Here is a 12,721-nt window from a genome sequence, read left to right on the forward strand (position 1 = left end):
CTTTCCTTGTTTATTTGTGTGACTTGTTTATAGACGGTTGTAGTGCTTTGTCTTGCTCGCGTCTTGTCCCGTCCCGCATTCATCACACCAACTGCATGCGTGTTTCACCCATTGATTCCATACTTGCATGACTGATTACGTGCTTATGTGTTGTTTAAAAATGAATGTGCTTGTTTGAATGTGAACCTGTACGTCGTGTCATTTTCCCCGTTGAAACGCCATATTGCATTCCGGAATGGTAGCGGGCTTTTGGATAGCCGATAAAAGAATTGGGTCCAGCGAGGTATCGCGATAATACCCTGCTCGGTTATCCCAGAATGGAACGAACCGCTTAAGCGGTTCGTGTCCGAGCAGACCTCGCTGAGGTACGGTCTCTCGGTAGGCTGCCCGCGCAAATAATTAGGTATATCGATAATTTGGCGATTGACCCTGTCGTGCGCGGGTAGAAGATTGACTAGGCCGTAGTGTGCGCTTGGAGCACACCCGTGACTGGTTTTCGGCGTTGTTCCGGAAAGTCGCAACTGAATTGTTCGTCTGGTGGGCGTTACGCCGTGATTCGGCTAAAAGCGGCTGTCCGCACGCTGGCGGGCGCAGATTCGTAACAATATTAAGCTTGTCGGCCTTTGCTGATTATACACTGCCCCGGTTTGTTGCATCAGATTTCCATTGGCTTTGTTTGAGTCGAGTGTTACTCATGATGAGGAACCCCAACAAAATCGAATCATATGTTGAATAAAAATTATTCGTAAGGTTTAATCTTCACAGGAGAAAGTGGGTTCTTGACCAATAGGGAATGCATCAAACATGCTCTGAGCCTTGATCAACATTCTTGAGCCTTGTAGGTACCTTGATCAACATTCATTACCGACGTCAATTCCATACTTCATGGAAACCATCTCATAAGAAACGCGTGTTATTCGCACCTTACCTCCAAAAATGTTTCCTTGTCCCTGTCTCTGATCTCCTTCGACTCCTTTCTTCCGAGCAGGTAATTCTGTGGGAATGGTCCACATGCTTCGTCTTATGCATGGTAAATGCTCATACATTTCTTTAACGGAACTACTTATGTAGCCTAACAATAAAACCCCTTCCTTTTAGATCACGAGCAGTACACATATGAAAAGAAAAGGATAAGAACCAGCGTGGGTGTTCAAACCTTGAGGTTATTAAGTGTTGAACACATTCCAAGGGTTCACCTGAGATTACATTGCGCTTTTGAAGCACCAAAATGTTCATTCCTGGAAATTTTATTCTGTAACTAGTAAATACTACCCATCACTTCGCTGGTGCGAGTGTGAATGGGAGGGGGTGAAGAAAGAGAAAGGGAGAGAGAGAGGAGGAGAGGCAGAGAGGACGGAGGGAAGGGAGGGGTGGGGAGAAGAGGGAGGGGAAGCGAGGAGTGGGTGAAGAAGAGGAAGCTAGGAAGGGGAGAAGAACGAGGAAGGGGGGTGGAGGTGGGGAGAGCAACGCCTCATGAAACATTGCTATAAACTGTGGGAGGGAGGGATGTGAGAGAGAGCGAGACAGACAGACAGAGACAGTGAGAGAGTGACAGAGGTGTGGGAGGAGAGTGCTGCATTTTATTTGGAGGGGGGAGCAATGAGAGAACACAGAGTGGGGGGGGGGGAGGATGAGGAAAAAAAATTGAGACAGGTGAGGGGTGGAGGTGGCGTTAGCAAAGAGGGTAATATGTTATGCTTAATGACCAAATACAAATAAAAAAATTTAAATCTCATGTCAGAACAGCTGTACACACAATGACACAACTGTGTTTGTAAAGTCATCTGCTGGCACATCTGCAAAAACTTTAATATCCCAGTTCCAGAAAATTTGTGGGAACATTAACCAAAATCATCGGATTGAGAACATGGAAGTACCGCTCACGTACGACCCAATGATCTCATCGAGCGTGAACATCGAAAACAAAGCGTTGCGACCAGATATCATACTTAGGTACAAAAAAAAAAGAGAAGAAGGCATTGCTAAGTGAGGTGTTAATACCAGTGATTTTGGACTAAACAATGCAGAAATCAAGAAAATGACCAAATACCAAGAATTCAAGAGTGAAGTGAAAATATCCTGGAAGCTGAAGAATGCCAAAGTTGAACCAGTGATAGTTTAAGCTACAGGAATGATGACAAAGAACCTCACAGAGATATTATAAACCATCCCTGGGAATATTATTACAAACAAACTACAGTTGGAGATGTCCTGGGCTCAGTGATGATCCTGAAGAGAGTCCTCGACACAAAACTTTGAAAACAGAAAACTTCACAGCTTGGTCCATGAATCGTGACCCCTTACCGAAATGAAGGTGGATACTTTGAGCCTGCCCGGGGAGGATTCCATTCCACACTCTGAACCTCACATATGAAGATACCAACCAACAACAACACACGCGCACACGCACGCACACACACACACACACACACACACACACACACACACACACACACACACACACACACACACACACACACACACACACACACACACACACACACGGTGGTGGATACTTTGAGCCTGCCAGGGGAGGACTCCATTCCACATTCTGAAACTCGCATATGAAGATACCAACCAACAACACACACACACACACACACACACACACACACACACACACACACACACACACACACACACACACACACACACACACACACACACACACACACACACACACACACACACACACACACACACACACACACACACACACACACACACACACACACACACACACACACACACACAGCCTTTTATAAGGATAAAAGATAGAACATGTTTTATTCACAGCTATTCAAATGTCCCAAGAAAAAAATTCCAATGGGATGCCCATGAGCAGACAAATCTTCTCGAATTGAGAAAACCCACGGAGTGGCATGCTTTCCTATGGGAAAGTCCAATGCTTGCATGGAATTGGTTGTGGGAAGTATTCCCAATTGGAGCAAACTCTGCTAAAATCCCATGACGAATTTCCATGGGAATTTCATGAGAAATTTTATTGAAGGTTGTTAACTGTGCCAGAAAGCACGAAGTGGTGGTTTCAGAGAATAGAAATAGGTGTGCTGCTGTGACAATAGGTGTAGATTTGCGGAAATGTCGTTTACCATGCAAAATTAAAAAAAATAACAAACAAAAAGCACGTACCACATCAAATAGGATGGACGCTCCGCAAACACAACACTGACCATTGCTTATATTCACTTAAAGAATGTGGGGTGTTGCTTGCCCCACCTTTCCCAACGGTGGTAACTTGCCCGCACCTTACTGTCTATTTGAGGTTCAAATCCACGGGGAGTTGGAGTGAACTAAAACTGCCGCAATGTGGATGCACCAGCAGGGGACGCTGCATCTCGATGAAGACTTAAAGGTAGTGAACGAATGAACGGATATCAGGTTCACACATGGCATGTGAACCCACCTGTGTGTGTGTGTGAAATATTTGTTTGTTCATAGTCGACAATCTGCAGTCTACGCAGCAGCCACACTCTGAGATAGCAAGAAATGTAACCCGGTGTCAAGGAAAGTCCTAGAAGTCCAAGTTTCAAGAAGACTAAAACACTTGCAACGCAGTTCTGGGCATTAATTTGGAATTCAGGATGTCGACAATAACTCACCTTCACTCCAAAGACACTGTGAGATGTTAACGTCCACGTCCACCAACTCATGCTGACAGATGGGACACCCAGCTTAATTCCCATCCGATGATGGGACGGCACACTTTGTGAAGCACAAGTCCAAGACTATATAGTCGGACCAGGAATCGAACCTGGACGAGTCAGTTCAGAAGTAAGTGTACTACCTCTGCACAATCCTTTAGGATAGATATCCTTATTAGGGGGTATCCTTATTTTTTGGAGTAGGAGGCTACCATTAAAAAGTAGCAGGTTACCATCACCGCGAGCGTAGCTGAAGGCCCTGGAAGCTGGAGGATCCTAGATGGCTGGAGATGCATTCTCGCATGATTTCTGACATGAAATAGTTCTCATATTATCATGCTATTGGGGTGGAAAACCACAAAAAGTTTTTTTTTCTTTCATTCATTTTATGCATATTTTCCCTCTTCGATTTCATTTTACTTTGTTAAATATTGTTTATTATTATTTTATTTTGTTTTGTTTTTATTTAATAAACAGCTCAAACTAATAACTTCAGACTAGTTTATTGTTAGAAAATGAATGACAAACATGTATTTAACTTCACTCGTTTTCTGATAATTTCTTTATTTGATGTCAGCCAGCTTCAATCAGTCAACCAATCAAACAGTCTAAGTGTGAATACTGCGTCACAGTCACAATCCCAATTTTGTTAAACTTCCACCTTACATTATCCGCCAGTATCGTGTTGTTATACCATCAAGAAAATCTCGCAAGTCCATGGCACATGCATGTACCTGCGGTACCAGTATTCAGTTGGCCAGTTCACAGCTTCTCATACTTGGCCTTCACTTCAGTGAATAAACGGTGATTTTCAGTGCAAATAACCACGAATAATAACATGCACAAAAGCTGCTTTAAGCTTATAGGCTAATTACTTTATAAATTAAAAAGGCACAACGGGTGACCGTGTATTTTGGAGCCGCATCACTTGACAAAAGCTCAAAATGGACTAGGTGAAACACGTGTTTCATGAAACAACAACAACGTCGCACTCGCGCGAGTGCAAGTTTAGACCAATTACTGATCGCCAGAAGCTTACCTCCCATGACTTTGGACTTCTTCGAAAATCCAAAGTCAAACAGGGATTTTCGTTTTGATGCCATCGTTTCGGCACCAAAACTGCGAGGCCTACAAAGTTTATTTTCTTGAGGTCATTGCTGTATGGTATCAGGGTATCAGGCCAACAGTCCAAAACGAGGCTAAAGCAGAGAACTCTCTATTGCAGGAGGCGGTTTTAGCTGCTTGTGTTATTTTTAGGTCAGTGTTGTGCTTGACGTGGCGAGAGTACCAACAGTAAAAGTAAGCCCACTTTTATCGAAATACTAATGTGTTTTTGTCTCGGATTTCAAAACAGGGGGTGAAGAGATTTCGTGATGACCAAAAATTTTTTTTTTAAAACATCGAAAAATCAGCGCTGAAGTAGGCGGCGACCTTTGACATTTTTTCTCTGAGTAGATGGCTGCGGGTCGCCGGTAACCGGCTTCTAAGGAAACCCTTGTAGATGGTATAGTCTCTGTAAGACATTTGTTCTGGATTGTACCTCTGGCATTCTGAATAAGGAATACTTCTCTCTTCTCTCCACAAATGTGAGCAAGTTTTCTGAATCACGTGTCCAGGTCACAAGGTTCTCCACAAGATTCTCGTGATCCTCGTAGAACCGCTCTAAGGGAGACAAGAAGTATGGACAGAATTGCTTTTTTTTAACAATGTCTAAGCCTCAAGGATAAAGTTATAACATTGTATATTATTTGAAGCACAAGAAAAATAGGAAACATTGGACAAATCAACACAGTATAGAGGATTCCAATTTGAGATAATGAGCCAGGTGCTCAGATGGGAATAGGCTGATATTGTTCGGTATGTAGTATCGATCCAGAAACATCATATAAATGTAAAGATATCTATTGTACCTATTATATTTGTACCTATAAGGATACATTATTATCAATCCAAAGACAAGGGATGTAGTATTAATGTACGGATGTCTCAAGTTATGAGCCCACCCCCATAATAGATGTAGTAAGATTGACAAACTTTATTTATGACACATTATTCTACACTAGCTGTTTACTCACCCTCTGGGTGGGTGTAGAAATTTCAACTTCAATTAGTTAACTGAATAATAACCAACTATTTAAAGAAAAAATATTTAAGAATAAGTACAACCATGACACAGTCAACAACCACGTATTTTAAGAGATATTGTTGTAGTTTCTGGTTTCGTCCCAGTTACGCTGTCTGAATCCGGACAAACCACGGCAAAGCGGTCGCGGTCGCGGTCGCGCTGGCTAGCTGATCTTGGCACTCCGAGCAGGTTCCCAGGCCTGTTTACCGCGTTACCGTGCTCAGATGGAACGCCTGAGCCAGTCGGGAGACGTGCTGATAAGTACCATGTGCCCGATCACCCAAATTAGCGGTAGCCGCTCAGATGCAGGTACGTTTCAGCCTGGGTGCAAATCACCACAAACCCAATGGGTCATTCAATGGACATGATTAGCCAATATAGCTCATGATGGAAGACAACTCGAATCACTCCGAGAACACATGATTTTATAATGGTGTCTTCACAGGCAAAGGGTGGGAATACAAGAAGCAATACAATTATTATCTACAAACTGCTATGCACCTCAAATCAAGTATGGATGTTATCTCCTAATTTCTCTATGTCCTCAAAGGCCTCAGATATTCATTGGAAGAAAGACCAGAGAGAAATCGACATGACAGAAATATCGCTGCTGCGTCGGTGCGATACAGCAAGATCCAATGGGTGAATATGGTCCCGGCGGAAAAACAATTTGTGCCGCAACCCCGAGCCAGCAGGATAGAAGGCAGGCCTGAGCACAGCGTGAGGTGTGGAATGGTGATGAAAGGCTGCAGGCAGGCCACGTCTCATGTAAAACTCCTGGAGATTGTACGCAGCTTTCGGTGTCAGGTCCCGGAGCATCATCTCCTCCCCCATGGTCTGCACCCCCCTTTATTGCTTCAACCACCACCTTAGTCCGTGATGCCTTCTCAACCCTCGCTTGGCTGTCATTGGCCTGGGGCCGAGTCTGTCGATAGGGTATCCCACTATGTCTGTTGGTGGGTATCCCGCTATGGCCTCTCATCGAGATTGTGGCTTGTGTTTTGTCATGATGGTGACTTTTCCCGCATGAACCCAGACCAATGACATGTCTGATCGTTTAAAAGAACATATAAGACAAATTACAAAGCGATGAAACATGAAAAAGGTGTCAAGGGAAAGAAGTTTTAGACACACACATACTGGGCAGGAAGACAACAGCTAGTTAAATGCATAATCCTATTATCACAATTAAATGACCTCACGCTTATACCAATACGTGCACTAAGGGAAATAACTATCACTATGCTCTGTAAAGTTACCTCCTAAAAGGCCTTCCCACAACAATACAAATACACTCATTATACTTAAAAAAACATATGAACAATCAACCCAACCGCACCAGCTTACTGGTAACAGGGTCGGCAACGTGCTGCATCAACGGCACAGCCATGCCCACAGAAAAATGATGCAGCCAAGAAACCCCAGGCTACATACAAATAAATAAACATAAAATGTTCACAAATAAAGCCGAGAATGGATCTCAGCAGCCAAGAGGTGGAACAACAGGTCGTTGAGAAAGGCCTGACACAAAATTCCTCCATTTTGTGGATAACATCACATTTTTGTTGTGATATAGAACATGAGTTTTTTTTTTGTTTTGTTTTGTTTTAGATTTATCTCAGGCAAGTAATGGAGCTTGTATATCAATCATAATATGCAGGACAAACATTAGTCGACATCAGTGTGCTTTAATATGAATTACAAGAACATTGGGAGACAATAGACAAATGCATATAATGGTATTTTGAACCTGAGTTCCTCGCATCTTGAGCAAGGGGGACAGATGGGGGAAACTATCAAGCAAACCTTTCATTATTACCACAAATAATTAATACCCAGGAAATTTTAACCAGTTTATAAACCATCAACCAATTTATTATGGAGTATCGTCGTACTACATATGCAGGGACGGCACGGGGAAAGGTCTGCTGCATCATTCGATATAAATAATGATCATGAGTATTATTGAATCATTCCATCATCACAGGACAACCGTTTTGATTTATTTGCCTTTAATAACTTTGTTTTTCTAAGGAGAGAAAGCTGGATTGATGGTCAGGGCACTGATTTGGTGTCCCAGATGCAGGTAATGAGTTTGAACCGTGAGCCCACAAAATATAACATACAAATAACTTTTGTTTGAGCAAGCACCAGTTATATATAATCACTTGTCAATGCAATATTTTTTATTAAGTAACCCAAATGATAAACTATTGTCCTTTAGAGAGGGACATCTATAATCCCTACACTGCCTGAGGTACAGCGCGTGAGGGTGTAATACCACTTACGTGGTTTTCTCCAAGACTGGGTATAATTGTGTGATTTGAATTGGTTAATAATGTGGTTGATGAAGAGTTGATAATATATATATATATATATATATATATATATACATATATATATATATATATATATATATATATATATATATATATACATACATATGTATATATATATATATATATATATATATATATATATATATATATATATATATATATATGTATATATATATATATATATATATATATATATATATATATATATATATATATATATATATATATATATATATATATATATATATATATATATATATATATATATATATAGTTGCAGGCTGGAGTCAGTGGCGAGAACAATCACTAGGTGGGGGAGGTTACATCGCCTCCCACCAGACTCCCCGGAATTGTAGGCCGTCGCTCCGGATAATTCCGCGACACGGCGGGTCGCTGAACCGACCGTGGACACCAATATCTCAACCACGTAGCGTAGGGTCCTTTTGTCTCGAACCAATTTACCTAATTAACTACGCGATTTCGACTATCGGGGAACCACGCCCTCAGCACGTCTTGCTCGAACCAGGTCACTCTACCAGCTGCGATAGAGTTCCAACTATCAACTACCAACTCCGGTTTGGGTGCAGTCGAGCGGAAACTGCCAAAGCCGTGCCGGCTGGAATGAACGGATTATTATCGGGTATAAAGACCCGGCTAAACTCAGATCCAAACCATGCTGGACCAATGAAGGAAAAGACGGAAACGAACTGAGAACATTTCTACAATCATTTATTTTCAAATAATTTACAAGAGAAAAAGGACACAGGGCAGACTTACGTGGGGATATAAGGCAGGCGAGATTTACAATGATCAAACACTTAAACAATTCTACTTAATGGACTGGCACCACACACACAGAAATAAGAAACCCAGATGTTTTATTGGACCCCCGCAGCCAGGGAGAGAGACGAGCTGGGGTCGCGGTTCGGTGGGGTACCTGCGCGTTGGAGGGATGGGGTGCTCCGTGGTGCGGCACCTATTAATGGTCCTGCAGCTCGGTCAACGGCCGCACGCGTGGAGACCATGTCTGCGAAGGAGCCCGGGTCGAGTGGAGCGCAGTCCGAGGCGGGATCAGGGCCCAACGCTCTCCGCTCTCAGGGTTGCTTCACGAACTCCAAGCCTTTCACTGCAAGCAATGTACGAACTCCACGACTCTCCCACGGCAACGCTCCTCGCAACCAGCACTCCTCACAACCCTCCGAACTCCAGCGCAACCCAACAACCAAGACGATGAACGACCCCCCAAGAACTCTCGTCCAAAGAACTCCTCTCCACCGAACTCTTCGCTGAGGATGGTATCAGTAATTTTATGGACCTCTCTCAGCGGGGAGTGGCCTTGGTGAAACTGACGTCACAATTCGCCCCGATTGGACGGGGCTTCCATGGGGCCGCTCTTTCTGGGCGGGATTTCGGCCATACCGGGAAGCCCACCCACTCCACACATGCAGACTCGCCCAAAAAGGTACTTCACAAAGATTTTTCCTCAAAACACGAGGCTCCAGAGACGCAGGTGGACAGTGGATCGTGATGGGGGATGGGATGGTTGTTGGATGTTCGTTGGATGTAAAGATTTTATAACCTACCTAAAAGGACATCGCAACGCACACCTTTGATTCTCCCACTAGACAAGAGGAAGGGACCTGTCTCACATGTACTTAACGGAATAACTGACTCTTGGGACATCTGTATGTTTGAATGCATATGGTTTCCATATCCGTAACATTGTGTGTGTGTGTGTGTGTGTGTGTGTGTGTGTGTGTGTGTGTGTGTGTGTGTGTGTGTGTGTGTGTGTGTGTGTGTGTGTGTGTGTGTGTGTGTGTGTGTGTGTATATATATATATATATATATATATATATATATATATATATATATATATATATATATATATATATATATATATATTCTTTATGAATACGAGTTGTGTCAGAGAAAGTTTGTTCATAGTGGTCAGGTAGATTTGGTGAACTCATGATGTGATGTAGGTTAGTGTTGAGGTAGGTTTGTGACAGTAATGAGGTTGGTTTTGTGACAGCAGTGATGTCGGTTAGTGATAGTATGGAAGTAGGTTGGTGACAGTAAAGTAATTGGTTTTGTGACAGTTGTGATGCAGGTTGGTGATAGTGGTTTGCTAAGTTAGTGACAATAATGAGGTTGGTTTTGTGGCAATAGTGATGTTGGTTGGTGATAGTATAGAGGTACATTAATGACAGTAATGAGGTTGGTTTTGTGACAGTAGTCATGTAGGTTAGTTATCGTGGTTCGCTAGGTTAGTGATTATATGGAGGTAAGTTTGTGATAGTAATGAGATTATTTTTGTGACAATGATGTAGGTTGATGATAGTGGTCAGATAGGTTTAGTGGTCGTATGCAGGTAGGTTAGTGACAGCAATGAGGTTGTTTTTGTGACAGTAATGATGTCGGTTGGTGATAGTGGTCAGATAGGTTTAGCGGTAGTGTGGAGGTACTGATTTGGAGGTAAGTTCATGACAGTAACGAGGTTGATTTTGTGACATTAGTGATGTTGGTTGGTGATGGTATGGAGGTAGATTGATGACAGTAATGAGGTTGGTTTTGTGACAGTAGTCATGTAGGTTGAGGTTGGATGACAGTCGCCATGTAGGTTAGTTATCGTGGTTAGGTAGGGTAGTGATTGAATGGAGGTTGGTTTGTGACAGTAATGAGATTGTTTTGTGACAGTAATGATGTCGGTTGGTGATAGTGGTCAGATAGGTTTAGCGGTAGTATGGAGGTACTGATTTGGAGGTAAGTTCATGACAGTAATGAGGTTGGTTTTGTGACATTAGTGATGTTGGTTGGTGATGATATGGAGGTAGATTGATGACAGTAATGAGGTTGGTTTTGTGACAGTAGTCATGTAGGTTGAGGTTGGATGACAGTCGCCATGTAGGTTAGTTATCGTGGTTAGGTAGGGTAGTGATTGAATGGAGGTTGGTTTGTGACAGTAATGAGATTGTTTTGTGACAGTAATGATGTCGGTTGGTGATAGTGGTCAGATAGGTTTAGCGGTAGTATGGAGGTACTGATTTGGAGGTAAGTTCATGACAGTAATGAGGTTGGTTTTGTGACATTAGTGATGTTGGTTGGTGATGATATGGAGGTAGATTGATGACAGTAATGAGGTTGGTTTTGTGACAGTAGTCATGTAGGTTGAGGTTGGATGACAGTCGTCATATAGGTTAGTTATCGTGGTTAGGTAGGTTAGTGATTGAATGGAGGGAGGTTTGTGATTGTATGGAGGTTGGTTTGTGATTGTGTGGAAGTAGGTTTGTGGTAGTATGGAGGTAGGTTAGTGACAGATATGATGTAGCTTGATGATAGGTTTAGGTTCAGATAGGTTTAGTGGTAGTATGGAGCTAGGTTCGTGACAGTAACGAGGTTGGTTTTGTGACAGTACTGATGTAGTTGGTTGGTGATAGTGATTGGGTAGGTTAGTGATACCAGTGAGGTAGGTTTGGTAATAGTTGTGAAGTAGATTCGGTGACGATATTGAGATTGATTCTGTGACGGTAATGATGTTGTTTGGTAATAGCGGTTCGATAGGTTGGTGAAAGCAATAAGGTAAACTAAAAAGCCATTTCTGTCATTGAGTTTCTTATTGTCTGAACTTACATTGTATAATAAATTTAACATCCTATTCACTCTATTCATAAGCAAACTCGTGGAGGTTCGTTTGTGATGTAATATTATATAATTAACTGTATTTAAACATCTATCATGCTACGAAAACAAAACACATGACAAAATGCTGAAAAACAAACGTGGAATTTTGGAAACCCTACCGAGACAGAGCTCTGGGTTGACCTCTAACAGACACCAGTCTGGACCGATCTCCGTGTGAGTTTTCTCGTGTAAGGTGTCCAGCACCTCCCGTACGCTCTGCTGTTCCTCCACCATCAGGTTCTTGAAGCTCTTATCTGTAAGGCCTACTCGAATAACAAGCTGTGGATCCGCACACAAGGACATTTTAGATGAAATTCTTAAAAAAAAACAAATGTTCCCCAAGAACATCTCCTTTGGTCATCGAATCATTATGTTTCTTGATGCTCAGTTATGTTAGTCAAGGACTTTGAACTTCCAGCAAATAAATGTTTAAATATAAAAAATCTCCGCACTTCTTTTGCATCTAATCAAACTCGGTGACATCGCACCTTATGGTTAATCAGAACTACCGTGTTCACAAATTTAATATGTATGACAAGGTATTTTGGTAAAAAGCAGAATTAGTTATGATGGATTTAAAGTAAAAAAAAAACTGTCGATCATTTGTTTTACCTTCCTAATCTGAGCTTCTTTCATTTTCTGTAGGGCGATGCGGATCTTCTCTGCTTTCATCCTGGTGGCTTTTTCTTCCTGTCATGCCAGGAAGAGGTTGAGACAATTTCGAAACAGAACTCGCCGTGCACATCTCATCTTGTTAAGAGTAACATGGAATTCAAAATCCAGAGTGAGAAGCAAGAATGAGCAAATAATCTCTCAGTCACCAAGACAAGGAGGAAGTACAACAAATACAGCGTGATGTCACAGTTTGTAACACCTCTTGACACTGTGACCTCGGGTTCAAATACCATATATGT

The 12,721-nt window shown here is 42.2% G+C and overlaps 1 protein-coding gene across 3 annotated transcripts in view; it reads right to left on the reverse strand.

Moving 5' to 3' along the window:
- APBB1IP (amyloid beta precursor protein binding family B member 1 interacting protein) overlaps window positions 1-12,721 on the reverse strand; it is a 106,714-nt gene that overhangs the window by 37,837 nt on the left and 56,156 nt on the right. For all 3 annotated transcript variants that reach the window (XM_085893139.1, XM_085893138.1, XM_085893137.1), the window contains exons 7-10: window positions 12,420-12,497; window positions 11,927-12,086; window positions 5,203-5,324; window positions 929-994 (exon numbers count right to left, since the gene is read on the reverse strand). In XM_085893139.1, coding sequence (XP_085749265.1) covers window positions 929-994; window positions 5,203-5,324; window positions 11,927-12,086; window positions 12,420-12,497 — 426 coding nt within the window. The remainder of the gene's footprint in view (window positions 1-928; window positions 995-5,202; window positions 5,325-11,926; window positions 12,087-12,419; window positions 12,498-12,721) is intronic.

The sequence above is a fragment of the Eptatretus burgeri genome, chromosome 8 (genome assembly GCF_056783735.1).
Source record: "Eptatretus burgeri isolate ZD-2024b chromosome 8, Ebu_testis_v1, whole genome shotgun sequence".
NCBI lineage: Eukaryota > Metazoa > Chordata > Myxini > Myxiniformes > Myxinidae > Eptatretus > Eptatretus burgeri.